The sequence below is a fragment of the Metarhizium acridum genome (assembly GCF_019434415.1).
Source record: "Metarhizium acridum strain ARSEF 324 chromosome Unknown scaffold_1, whole genome shotgun sequence".
Lineage (NCBI taxonomy): Eukaryota > Fungi > Ascomycota > Sordariomycetes > Hypocreales > Clavicipitaceae > Metarhizium > Metarhizium acridum.
Genome location: NW_027094015.1, coordinates 6319542 through 6331889, shown reverse-complemented (window position 1 = coordinate 6331889; position 12348 = coordinate 6319542). Strand labels below are relative to the sequence as shown.

At 55.2% G+C, this 12348-nt stretch overlaps 10 protein-coding genes across 10 annotated transcripts; 3 read left to right on the top strand and 7 right to left on the bottom strand.

The window, feature by feature from the left end:
* Nucleotides 1–149: 149 nt before the first annotated feature.
* Nucleotides 150–1468, top strand: NMD3_2 (ribosome-binding protein; the record flags this gene model as incomplete). The annotated part of the gene is made up of 2 exons (XM_007808818.2): nt 150–198; nt 315–1468. The coding sequence occupies 2 exons, from the start codon at nt 150–152 to the stop codon at nt 1466–1468; spliced, it is 1203 nt and encodes a 400-aa protein (XP_007807009.2).
* Nucleotides 1469–1538: 70 nt separating this feature from the next.
* NMD3_1 (ribosome-binding protein) lies at nt 1539–1796 on the top strand (the record flags this gene model as incomplete). Its single annotated transcript, XM_066117033.1, has 1 exon — nt 1539–1796. The coding sequence occupies one exon, from the start codon at nt 1539–1541 to the stop codon at nt 1794–1796; it is 258 nt and encodes an 85-aa protein (XP_065978921.1).
* A 164-nt stretch (nt 1797–1960) lies between these two features.
* On the bottom strand, nt 1961–3037 carry J3458_001982 (uncharacterized protein; the record flags this gene model as incomplete). The annotated part of the gene is made up of 3 exons (XM_066117032.1): nt 1961–2621; nt 2684–2741; nt 2812–3037. 3 exons carry the CDS (start codon nt 3035–3037, stop codon nt 1961–1963), a joined length of 945 nt encoding a protein of 314 aa, XP_065978920.1.
* Nucleotides 3038–3627: 590 nt separating this feature from the next.
* On the bottom strand, nt 3628–4362 carry aat2_2 (Aspartate aminotransferase, cytoplasmic; the record flags this gene model as incomplete). The annotated part of the gene is made up of 1 exon (XM_066117031.1): nt 3628–4362. One exon carries the CDS (start codon nt 4360–4362, stop codon nt 3628–3630), a length of 735 nt encoding a protein of 244 aa, XP_065978919.1.
* Nucleotides 4363–4365: 3 nt separating this feature from the next.
* On the bottom strand, nt 4366–5156 carry aat2_1 (Aspartate aminotransferase, cytoplasmic; the record flags this gene model as incomplete). The annotated part of the gene is made up of 3 exons (XM_007808816.2): nt 4366–4698; nt 4846–4905; nt 5043–5156. 3 exons carry the CDS (start codon nt 5154–5156, stop codon nt 4366–4368), a joined length of 507 nt encoding a protein of 168 aa, XP_007807007.2.
* Nucleotides 5157–6814: 1658 nt separating this feature from the next.
* Nucleotides 6815–7454, bottom strand: J3458_001979 (uncharacterized protein; the record flags this gene model as incomplete). The annotated part of the gene is made up of 2 exons (XM_007808815.2): nt 6815–7055; nt 7120–7454. 2 exons carry the CDS (start codon nt 7452–7454, stop codon nt 6815–6817), a joined length of 576 nt encoding a protein of 191 aa, XP_007807006.2.
* Nucleotides 7455–7641: 187 nt separating this feature from the next.
* Nucleotides 7642–8027, bottom strand: J3458_001978 (uncharacterized protein; the record flags this gene model as incomplete). Its single annotated transcript, XM_066117030.1, has 2 exons — nt 7642–7809; nt 7875–8027. The coding sequence occupies 2 exons, from the start codon at nt 8025–8027 to the stop codon at nt 7642–7644; spliced, it is 321 nt and encodes a 106-aa protein (XP_065978918.1).
* A 694-nt stretch (nt 8028–8721) lies between these two features.
* Nucleotides 8722–9224, bottom strand: J3458_001977 (uncharacterized protein). The gene has a single exon (XM_066117029.1). It carries the CDS (start codon nt 9071–9073, stop codon nt 8732–8734), a length of 342 nt encoding a protein of 113 aa, XP_065978917.1. The 5' UTR covers nt 9074–9224; the 3' UTR covers nt 8722–8731.
* On the top strand, nt 8783–11169 carry J3458_001976 (uncharacterized protein). The gene has a single exon (XM_007808814.2). It carries the CDS (start codon nt 9298–9300, stop codon nt 11023–11025), a length of 1728 nt encoding a protein of 575 aa, XP_007807005.2. The 5' UTR covers nt 8783–9297; the 3' UTR covers nt 11026–11169.
* J3458_001975 (uncharacterized protein) lies at nt 11170–11914 on the bottom strand. Its single transcript, XM_066117028.1, has 2 exons — nt 11449–11914; nt 11170–11357 (listed from the first exon to the last, which is right to left on the bottom strand). Exons 1-2 carry the CDS (start codon nt 11673–11675, stop codon nt 11285–11287), a joined length of 300 nt encoding a protein of 99 aa, XP_065978916.1. The 5' UTR covers nt 11676–11914; the 3' UTR covers nt 11170–11284.
* Nucleotides 11915–12348: the final 434 nt, after the last annotated feature.

Genomic DNA, 12348 nt, shown 5'->3' with positions numbered 1-12348 from the left:
ATTTTTCTCGACCCCAGCGAGTCACCACCGAGACAAGTCGTCTGCTGCTGGTCCCAGTCTACCTGAACTGGGCGTCAATCTCACTTCAACCAAACCTTCATCCTCATCCGACGTCTAATCTTGGCCGTTGAAGATGTCGATGGATCTTGATGACGCTCCCGTCCCTCTTGGGGCGGCGACACAACAGACAGCCGCGACGTAAGTTCTGCCGCCTATTTATTCCCTTTTTTTTATTCCCCTGGTTTTTCTTTAGTCGGTTCTGTGGGAGGAAATCGCCTCTTTAGACGAATGACTAACTTAATATCTGTGCCAAGTATTCTCTGCTGCAACTGCGGTGCCCCTATTGACGGAACGACTGCCACCTGGCGCCCTCTGCTTCAACTGCGTCAAACTCACCGTCGACATCTCCCAAGGCATCCAGCGCGAAGCGACACTCAACTTCTGCCGAGACTGCGATCGATGGCTGCTCCCACCGACCAGTTGGATTGTGGCCATGCCCGAATCCCGCGAGCTGCTGGCCCTGTGTCTCAAGAAACTACGAGGTCTCCATAAAGTCCGCATTGTTGACGCAAGCTTTGTCTGGACGGAACCGCACTCTCGAAGAATAAAGGTCAAGCTGACGATCCAGGATGCCGTCCAGGATGGCGTCTTGCTCCAGCAGAGTTTTGAAGTTGTATACGTGGTGGCGACCCAGCAGTGCCCCGAGTGCGCCAAGTCATATACTGCCAACGTCTGGAGGGCGTGTGTGCAGGTGCGACAAAAGGTCTTGCACAAGAGAACATTCTTGTTTCTGGAACAACTCATGATGAAACACAACGCCCACAGAGAGACTCTCAATATCAAGGAGGCCAAGGACGGGATTGATTTCTTCTTCTCGCAGAAGAACCAGGCCGAAAAGTTTATTGACTTTCTGAACTCTGTTGTACCCGTCACTGTCAAGGCATCCCAGGAGCTCATTTCTCAGGATGTCCACACATCCAAAAAGTCGTACAAGTTTTCTTATTCAGCCGAGATTGTGCCCATTTGCAGAGACGACTTGGTTGCCATGCCCATCAAGCTGGCCAAGCAATCCGGCAATATCTCACCCCTCGTCCTGTGCCACAAGATTGGGACTTCGGTCTATCTGATGGACCCCCAGACCCTCCAGACCGCCGATATTGCCTCGCCGATATACTGGCGCGCCCCCTTCAGATCGCTCGCCGATGCCCACGAATTAGTAGAATTCATCATTATGGACATCGAGCCCACCAACACCCGAAGAGGAAAATGGGTCCTCTCCGAAGCCACCGTCGCCAGAGCATCGGACCTCGGCGTCAACGACAGGACTTACTTCACGAGAACACACTTGGGCAACTTACTCCAACCTGGCGACTCGGCCATGGGGTACCTCCTTACAGGCACCATGTTCAATAACGCCGAGTACGAGGCCATCGAAGAGTCCAACACAGTACTCTTCCACCATCCCTGACGTGGTCCTAGTCAAGAAGCACTACCCGCGTCGCCGGAAGAACCGCCGCCGCAACTGGAAGCTCAGGCGTATGGACAAGGACGAGGGCGAGCTGCTACCCAAGAAGGCCGATCAAGATCGCATGGATCGCGAGTATGAGCAGTTCCTGCGGGATGTGGAAGAGGATGAGGAGCTGCGTGCCGCCATGGCTCTATACAAAAACGAGAAGAGAGCCGAGGAGGAGATGAGTGTTGCGGAAACAGAAGAAGACGAGGATGACGGCGTTCCGCAGGTTAACATGGACGAGTTGCTAGACGACTTTGACGAGCTCACAATGCACGACTCTTGATAGAAGTGGCTGAAGGGTGAAGAAGGAAAAGGCAATAATGAATTAAATTAACGTTGGCGTTTTTGCTGGGCCTTCTTTGTCCGCATACATGGGTATTCCAAGTCGTGTATTTTTCGTAACCCACATTCATAACCGTAAGTTGGTAAGGCTTTGCCGTCCCCATCTCAAAAGAAGCGAGGTATCATGTCCCTCTCCAGCTTCGTGGGCGTCTGCGTCTCCCGCTCACCCGTCCTCCTCGCCATCTGCTCCCTCGACTTCTCCCGCCTCACCCGCCTCTGCCTCACGCCAAAAGGATCGTCCTCATCATCCTCACCCTCACCCTGCACCGCCTCAACCCGACCCCGTCCTGCGCCCGCCCCAGCAGAAGACGACGCCTCGCCATCCCTCCTCCCCCCAACCTCGGCCGGCGGACAGGCGGAAACCACAGCCGCTCGCGGCCGCGACGTCGCCCCCAAACCTCCTCCTCCTCCTCCCAACCTGGCCCCGACGCCGGCCAAGCTCGCATCCTCGCCGCGCGGCGTCTCCATCAAGCCCTGCAGGCTGCTTCCCACCCAGGGCCCCTCGCCGTCGCCGCGCCCCAGCCCTCGCCTCCGCGCCGTCCGCGAAGCAAGCCCCCTGCGCCGCGTGGCCGTCGCCGTCGCCGGCCCAGGCACCACCGGCCGCTCAATCTCGCGGATCGCCGCCGCGTTCTGCGCCGCCGCGAGCCTCTTCAGGCGCGTGTACTCGGCGCGGTGGAGGTGCGCGGTGAACAGGCCCGCCGTGGCCAGCAGCTCGTCCTCCACCATGCGGTATCTATCGTCGCCCGCCGGCCCGGCAATCATGAACCTACCCGACCCCCAAGTATGAGCTGATGGACGCGAGATGCGGGCATATAAACGGGAGCTTACTGCTGGGCTGGCGGCTCTGGAGGCGGCGATGTAGACGGACTACGTACCCTACTGGCACCTTTTTTTTTTTGTCCCCTAATTAGCTCTTTTTACGTGATGGGACTCTGTCGGGTGGCACGGAGAGGTACCTTGCTCCAGGGGGCGACGAGACCAAGTAAGCGGAGGGGCGGAGGATTCAGGACGAGGACTTTGCTTCTTGGTCGTGGTGGGCGGTGAGTCCTCGGGTTTCGTTTTCCAGGGGAGTTTGCGCGGCATTTTTTTGGGCCATGGGTTATTGTGCTGATTTTGCAAACCGATGGCGGTGTTTACTTGGGTGGTGTGTTGAGTGAAGTGGCGCGGCTGAGGAGGTTTCATGACTTTGTCAAGGGTAGGCAAAGTGAAGTTGAGTTTTTTTATAGTTTTTTTGGCTGTGATTTATAAACAAATGACGCGTATTAACCCAGCTGCGTCTTTCTTTGTGCTGTATTGTAGTTTATTATTTGGCCATTCTGACCACCGGTTTCTTTGCATTTAGTTATAATGAAATTGGTCTTGCACAAAGTCACAGTTTCTTTTGCAGCACAGTGGGTGAGACGCCTAGTGGACATGGTGAAATCAGCTAGACCACACAACTTTTGGTTTGCCAACAACTTCGTCCCGTGTACCATGGTTGGGGTACTTTCTGAATGCGCATGTTAAATTGCAGGATTTCATGTCGGGCTCACGGCAAGGTTGGTTTCTTAAATTTAGTCACAGCGTGTTCCGTCACATGGACCATTCTTGTCCATGCCGCGAAACCTTCATCACTACTACCCAGTTCATCCATTCAAGTCTCTATAATTCTAGTACACAGACCGGGTGTTCCAGCTCTTGGCCCCCTTGTACAAATGGAACGTGCTACATGTAAACACAAAAACCATGGCTTCCTCCCTTTCCCTTCATCCACGTGAATTCATGTCCTACTTTTACTGTACCTCTCTCACGACACTGTCAATTGCACTGGCCACGAGGTCAATATTTTTCGAATTTAAGCCGGCCATGGAGATACGGCCGTTCTTAGTCATGTAGATGTGGTAGTCCTCGCGGAGCTTGAGAACCTGGGCCTCTGACAGACCAGTGAAGCTGAACATGCCAATCTGGTCGGTGATGTGGTTCCACGTTCCCGGGGTGCCGAGTTTCTCAAGTCTTGAGCGTAGCTCGTTGCGCATGGTGATGATGCGGCCGGACATGGTCTTCAGGTTGTCCTCCCACTCAGCAAAGAGCTTGGGGTCGTTCAGGACGGTAGCAGCAATACGGGCGCCATACAGGGGAGGGTTGGAGATTTCGGATCTCTGGAGAATGGCCAATTGGGAGCCGATACGGGAGATGGTGGTGCTGGCGTCAGGTCCGGGGCTGGTCACGAAGTGGAAGCATCCGGCTCGCTCGCCATAGAGGCCAAAGTTCTTGGCGAAACTCTGGCAAACGACGGTCTCGAATCCTTGCTCAATAAAGTAGCGGATAGCGGCGGCATCCTGGGCGAGATTGCCAGAAGCAAAGCCCTGGTAAGCACAGTCGAAGAAGGGGAAATGCTTCTTTTGAGCGATAATAGCAGCAAGCTCCTTCCACTGGTCGAGGGTAGGGTCGACACCGGTCGGGTTATGGGCGCAAGGGTGCAACAGGATTATGGAACGGTCGGGAGCAGCCTGGATGGCAGCCTTCATGCCCTACAAGTCCAGGCCGTTGGTCTTCTTGGAGAAGTAAGGGTACTCGGCAAACTGGAGGCCAACGTTTCCAAAGATTTGCTTGTGGTTAGCCCAGGTCGGGTTGGACAGGTAGACGGTCCTGTTGCCCCTGTAGAACTTGGCGAGGAAGAGGGCACCAAGATGGACGGCGCCGGTGCCGGAGATGGTCTGCATTGAAGTGGCCCGTTTCTCCTTGAGGGCCGGGGAGTCGGCACCGAGAATCAACTCGGCGGCCTTGGAGGTGAAGTCGGCAATGCCGGCAATCGGGGCATATTCGTGGTTCAACTCGGGGTTGTTTCGGAGAATTTCATCAGCCTGATAGAGCGGCGGGTGTTGGTTAGCCCATGAGCAATGGTGGTGAGTTTGTGACGCATGCGGGGAGCCGTGGGCCGGCCATCGGTGTTGGGCATGGGGTCCATGATAGCTTCGTCACGGCCCACTGGCCCGCCAGTCACCACGAACCTTCTTGACAACGGGGAGAACCCAGGGCTTAGCATTATCGTCACGGTAAGCGCCAATTCCCTATTTGCACAGCGTTAGCATTCAGCATTCGTAGCAGGAGCGGTGCCAAGCTAGAAAAGTAAGCTTGAAAGCTGCTGTTGCTGCTGCTCGACATTGTGTGACACGCAAAAGCACCCTCCCTGTCCCGTGGCACGTACCAGATCGACCTTGCGGGAGCTCTGGTCAGCCTTGTAAGCGCGTGCAAGGCCAAAGAGAGGATCCTCGGGGGCCTGTGGCACGGCATCGGCGGGGAAGCTAGTTGCAAAGGCCATGGCGGGCGAGATGTGGTTTGCAATGTTGTTTATTCTGGCGAGCGAGGAAGATGAAGAAGGCGAAGACGGAGAAGCAGAGGACGACGATGAGGATGGAGGAGCCATTGCGGAAAGGGACCGGACTTGAGTCGATGGTGAGGATGGTGGGGTGACTATAATAACTAATGGGCCGATGGTGACTGGTGACTGGCGACTGGCGACGGGGACTTGGCGACAGGCCAATTCTCCTCCGTTGTCCGTAGTCCGTCAATGGTCCCTGGACCGGAGGTGGCTGGTCGACTGGATGAACTTGACGTGCGACGAGTCGCAGGAGAAAAGAGCAGGACAAAGACGGCTGCAGGATGATGTAGTAGCGGGCGGTTGCGATGCCAATCCACCTTGGGGGCTGCAGGTTGCGGCAGGGATCTTGCTATAAATGAGAAACAAGAAAAATTGTTAGCCAGAGCCCCTCGTCCATTTGTCGCATAAGCTTGGCAGACATGGAACTTACAGATTGAGTCTTCAGGATCGTGGTCCCGAAAGCGGCGGCTTTGGACGGGGCGGTGCCATCGCGCGGGGGGGAGGGGGGAGTCGAATGCGTTTTTATGCCAACTGTGCCGAGTTCCCAGTGCGTGTGTGGGTGGCATCGAGGTCGTTTTGGCCGAGGCCCTTCGGCTCTCACGGGCTCGCAAGTGCTAGTATTTGATGTGGCCTGTGTGGCGTCGACATTTGAACTCTGTTCTAGGGGCACAACGCAGTGACTGACATGTGCCCACTTTGCTATGGCAAGTGGCACGGAGCGCGGAGCATCATCCAAAACACAAAGTGCATTGCGATTCCCTCATGGCACGTATAATAGTGATGGTATTGATGCACCATCTGAATTTGTCTTGCTGATGCGTATAGCCCGCCTCTGTAAGTGTATTCATGTATTAGTTTGCCGTGGCGGACTATTTGGAACCTGCAATTACATACAGACAGACCCTTGGCAAGGTATGTTGTCCTTCGAGCCGTCTGCTTCAATTCCACGACTTGTCTCGTCTTGGTATACCCACACTTCCCCGGCTTCGCCCGCCGTGGCTGGCCCTCCTTCGGTCTCCTGGCCATTGTCTAATGCCTTTCTGCTTCGCTGCCCACGGGGCGCGCTCTCCAAGGTCAGGCGCCCGCGGCCCTCCCGCGCCTTTCCGAGATGAACGGGTGGGTGGCAATGGCCCCGAAAACTAAATGTATTATGTCTACCAAGTACCTTATGAACGTCCCACTGCAAAGGCAGGCAAAAGCCACAGCGCGCTATTTACACATCTGAAACTCGCATTGGATACTGTCCCCATGACCTTTTAACTTTTTCAAGGGGAGTGGATCGACGTCCCCGAGTCTGCAAGTTCTGCATCTGGGGTTGGAAAGAGTCTGGGGTGGCTCATCAACCATCTGGAGGTCCCCCACACATGCAAGGAGCAATACGACTCGACAAAGGATTCTTTCTCGTCTTTTCACATGTTCCCCGCCGGACACCGTAGCGACTCTGTATTGTAGTCCACACTACTTCTTGACGGAGATGGGTTCTCTTTTTGACCAACATGCTCAAGCTCGCAGTCAGTCACCCCGTAATCTCAAAGTCCGAGCGAGATTCTGTTGCTAGATTTTTATATAGTCAACGTGGGCAAGCCCAGCCCGACCCTTCATATGATCAGATCCCACAGTACCAGGAAAGCACACAACCCGCTGGCCGCAAAGAAGGTATAGCGTGCCGTGCTGGGCCGTTTGGTAGCCTTCTCGAGCTGCTTGTTACCTCCGCCAATGTTATCCGCGGTTGACAAGGAGTTCGTGACAAGCTGCTCAATGTGCTCGGATTGGATTTCTAGATTGTTGACCAGAAGGGATTGGAGCTCGGAAATCTCGACCAGCGATTTTTCTGCAGTTCTGCCACACTACGTTAACACGGAAAGACGACTACCAAAATAAATTGTTGGGTGACGGCACATACCTGACCTTGTCCAACGTGCTTTCGTAATGCTGCATCATGTCCTGATTGCCTTCCTCAAACATTTGCAACTGCTCCTCGGTCAGGCCCTGGGTGAATGCAGACGCCTGAGTGGCCGCCGTCTCGCCTGCTAAGGCTGGGTCTTCAGAAATGGTGGCCGCCATAAACGCCTGTTTCGACACGGGCGGAAAGGGCGCAAAATCCCCGACCGGAGGAGATAGCATGCCGCGAGACTTTTCCACTTCCCTCGTCAACCTCGTCTCCATCATGTCCTGCTGCGTGCGACAGCACAGCTCCAACCTCTGTCGCAAGAACCACAATATGCCATCCCGGTGCATGTCTGTTTGTTGGGCCTGGGCTTCCGCCGCTGCATGTTCTGGTGACCTGCTTGAGATGCTGCCACCCGAGGCCCAGGAACTCAAGGCACTGAAGCCGCTCGCGTACTTTTTCCGAATGAGGGCTGATTCCGTCTCTCGGCGAAGCTGCTCGGCGTCTTCCAGGCCACGAATACTCGCGTTGAGTTCTCTAATCATTTGCTTCGCATTGACGTCGACAGTCTTCCCGCTCGCGATCGGTCAAGACCTGCGGCAGGCCATGAGCCGTGCGGCCAGGTGTCCTCCGTGGCTGGGCTGTCGATAGGTAAGCCTGTCGGACATCCCTGAGTTCCTTGTGCAAGCTCGTGATGTGCGAGTTCTGTAGGCAACGCATTGGGGTTAGCAATTGGGGGGATGGGAACTTCCTCGCAAGGGTGGACTGACTATACGATATGCCTCCTTGACGAAGCCTTCGAGTACGTCGACGTCGAGAGCAGCTTTGCCTGATGTAGGTGCGGCGTTGTGCTTTCGCAGTACGTGATTGAAGTCGTCGGTCAGGTCTGTGGACGGGAGATGGGATGCCGCCGAGAACGCCATGGTTTACCGGCAAGGTAATGCCAAGAAGCTTCTTTGTATGTAGCGTAACTGCGTGGCTTGGTGGTTGTCAGTCAGCTAGGTGTTCTCGCGATAGCAGTCAATGCAGTCGAGTGGCATGGGATTGGCTACGTAAGGTGTAAGGCGGGAGCTCTCTTAATACTGCTTAGTCATCACACACAGTAACGTCCAAGGTGCCAAGTTGTAAGCAATTACGCGGAGTCTTGGGCCCGATTTCCCGCCAGATCCGGCGCTGGCATACATGTTGGGTATCAAGATTTCACTTGAACAAGTTGGAAGCGAGGTTAAAAAAATTTCAAAATTACTCCGTAGTGTGGCATCAATCCGAGACCATCACACCAGCGGCGGTAGTTGTTCCAACCACTCGGCATAAATGAACCGACGCTGCGATGAGGGTGGCCGGAAAGAGTCCATGACATGCTTAATTTAGCCGTGGCAGAGTACCAATTTGGTTCCAGTCGAATCATTGGCTGAATTCGTTCCTAGAGGCATGCAGGCGACAGGAGAGACCCAGACACCTCGAGGCAACGTCATCACTGTGGACGTTGGTGCCGTTGTCTGCGCGCATGAAATTGCTCGCAATATGGCTACTCGCAGGTGATTGGTTTTTTTTTTCCCCTTTTCACTCTCTCCTACTCTATCGTCCAAATACTGAGACATGCTCGCCGTCCTGGTCCTTGGCTGCCTCAAGTACCGAGTACAGCTACCACCCTTTTGATGTTCGGAACCTGGCCGTGCGCCACCAGGGCCGGAAAAGGGCTTGTCCAGACTGTCTGTTGGCAAGCGCCAAAAATCAACGGAAGTCGACCGAGCATTACTTGGATGTCGACATTCGTCGCTGGCAGCCACTCTGGCAAAGCTGGGGCAATGAAGACGCCTGGCGAGACGAGACGAGACGTTGACTTTGACGCTACGCTGTCTTGGACGCTAATCGAACTCTCGCGCAAACAAACCCAACGGAAATGCAAGACGACGACACGGACTTTACCACCAGAGATGTCATCCACTTGGACTTGTTGCGTCCCCATATTACCAAGTGGCCGGGCCTGAGTCAAACCACCAGACAACGCAGACAATCTCTCCCCACAGCTGACGCTGCCGATATGGCGCCGGGCCAGAAGCTGGCTCCAACTCTACTTTATTTTTAATACCTTGCCTGTCCCTCTCCTCCCGTCCTCACGCCTCTTCTCTCCATTGTATGTATCTATAAGACGAGTGATGGAGTCCGAGTCCATTGCTCTCGTTTGCGGTAATGAAAGATGAGAGGAAACCCAATGTTCCCGTGTCCGACCCGGATTGCCAGAGGGCCGTCGCCGTCACGGACCGGGCGGACGCGGCGCCGGCGGCAGAGCCAAGCTTGAGGGCAGAGCCGGTCTCACGGGCTGTATCAACGCCGTCAAGACCATCGTCACCACCACCACTCCAAGTTGCTCAGCAAGTTGCTCACCAACCTGACTTGCACCATGTACCCACCGCCGTCGTCGAAAAGATGGCATCCGCCCCTACCAGCCAGGTCCTCACGGATTCCCATGATGTCGAGGCCGTGTCTCGCGTTGCTAGCGCGCCGTACAGTGCCTTTACACGCCGGACCAAGATGTGGATTACTACCATGGTCACCATTGCCAGCGTCATCTCGCCAATGACGGCCAACGTCTATTTCCCTGCGCTGGACTCTGTTGCCGACGATCTCAACGTGTCAATTGCCTTGATCAACCTCACCTTGACCACTTACATGATCTTCCAGGGGTTGGCGCCCACCATATTTGGCGACTTTGGCGACACGGCAGGTCGCCGTCCAGCATTCACGCTGGCCTTTACCATTTACTTGTTTGCCAACATCGGACTGGCCTTGCAGCGCGACTACACTGCTCTCTTGGTCCTGCGCTGCCTGCAGTCAGCCGGCAGCAGCGGCACCCTCGCCCTGGCGTATGCCGTTGTTGCTGACATTGCCTCCAGCGAAGAACGCGGCCGGTACATGGGACTTGTCGGCGCAGGCGTCAACTTTGGCCCTACCGTCGGGCCGGTCCTGGGCGGCGTTCTCAGCCATGAGCTTGGATGGCCCTCCATCTTCTGGTTCTGTGCCATCTTCGTCTTCGTGTGGCTCATCCCATGGGTCCTGTCCGTGCCGGAAACGTGTCGCAATGTTGTTGGCAACGGCTCTGTACCGCCTCCGAGATGGAACATGACGGTGGTTGATCTCCTGCGGCCCGACGGCGTCAGCAAGAGGCCAGCATCGGCGCCCAAGGTCCAGATTCGCGTGCCGAATCCCCTGCGCACCCTGTCCGTCGTCCTCAAAAAGGAAGAGGGGCTCATCCTGTTCATATCCGCCATCATGTACGTCAACTTCATCCTCATTGGTGCCACGCTCTCCATCCTCTTCAAGGAAATCTACGAGTACGACGACCTGGAGGTAGGCCTCTGCTACCTCCCCTATGGCGTGGGCTGCTGCATGGTCATGCTGCTGCAGGGGCACATTCTCGACCGAAACTTTGCCCGCATCGCCAAGAAGTTGGGCATGGCGACGAGCCGCAAGAGGGCAGAGGACATGCTCAGTTTCCCCATCGAGTCTGCTCGGATACAGCCCCTGTATCCTGCCATTACCGTCGGAGCGGTTGCCCTCATCGGATGGGGGTGGTCGTTGGAGGCCGAGACGACCGTGGCTGTGCCGCTGGTCCTGCTCTTCATTATCGGCATGCTGGTGCCGTCGTCGTTTGGTGTCCTCAACACGCTGCTGGTCGATCTCAACGAGGACGCACCGGCCACGGCCGCCGCAGCCAACAATCTGACCCGGTGTCTTTCTGGCGCTGCCGCCACTGCCATCGTGGACCAAATGTTTGATGCCATGGGCCGCGGCTGGACATTCACCTTGTTGGCCTTGCTGATGGTCGCTTGCCTACCTGGGTTGCGTCTTCTGGAGAAGTGTGGTCCTCGCTGGAGGGCAGAGAGGGCAAGGCAAAAGGCAGACAAGCAAGACAACTAGACTCTTGCCAAGACGATGCGAGACTGGCAACGGCCAGCGACGCTGGGGCTGAGCATTTCAAACAACCAATTTATGACTTGATGATAATGACAATTTCCGTCTCAACATGCAGGCGGGGAATGTAAAAGATACCACAGATATTTAGCATAGCGGGTGCGAGGACATGTATTCAAATATAACTCCGTCTTTTGTTTTCCTTCCTTATTTTTGTTCCGCTTTTACGCGGGTTTCATCTCGTTGGTGATACATACCGAAACCGCTACAATGCAGAGATGGCCTTGTCTACAGATTCTCTCAATGACTCCCACATTAACCAATCTGATCTCGTCGTCCTGCAAAAATGACCGCGTTAGTCCGGAGATGTCCCCCTACAGCCCCCGTATAAATCCAGCGAGGCATCCAAACACTACGGCGGGTACTTACGGCAACAGTCCCATTGAGTTCACCTTCCAAATACCCACTCCCAGCGCGACAAGCTGCATTGCCACATATACCAGCTTCGTTTGCAATATCTGAGCGGCGTTTTTCTCGGTATTGAATCGTTCAAAGGCCTGGTTGGTAGCCATCAAGCCTGCGATGGGGTTCTTGAATGCCATAAACACCATCATGATGCTGAAAATTTGGAGCGAGTTGCCGGACATGTACATCATGAATGACGGTCATAGGAAGCGCTTTAACGGGACCGAGGGCGACCTCCCATGCTTTTTTAAGCTTGAGGGTTTCCATTTCTTCGCCAGTGGGTGCCTTTCGAGGAGGTTGGCTTTTGCCATCCTTGTTAGGTTTCTGGTTTATGGGCCATCAGTATATAATGGAGAGAAATGAGATTGAAGATAACAAGGAGAGCGCGGGTAATTCGCCATGCCTCCCGAGTTGCGAGCGTACCTTGGAGCCTGACGGGCCTGAGGAGAAGCCAATGGGGTCGGGGATGCCTGGGACCCTGGCTTTGGCACCTGGAGGTGAGCGCAGCTGCGAAACCCAGGTGGGAACGTCTGATTCTGGTGTGGACATTTCTATGGCAGACGTAGAGCCGAAACGGCTCGATTGATTGTTGCGGTGGGAGTAACGATGGAGATGAGGCTTGGACGGCGGGTTGAATAGACAAGACATGCGTCCGTCGTCGAAGTCAGTGATGTATCAATTGATGGTTCCAGCACGTGGGTCCTTATCGATAGCCGTCAACATCTGGAGTCTCTGCCAGCTCCAGCATGCTCTCAGTGGACATCCGGCTGCTCAGTGGCTGCTCGGTTGCTCTTACAGTGGGGTGTAGCACCCTGACTCAGGTCTGGTACGTTGACAGGTACGGACTCTACGGAGTTACCAGAC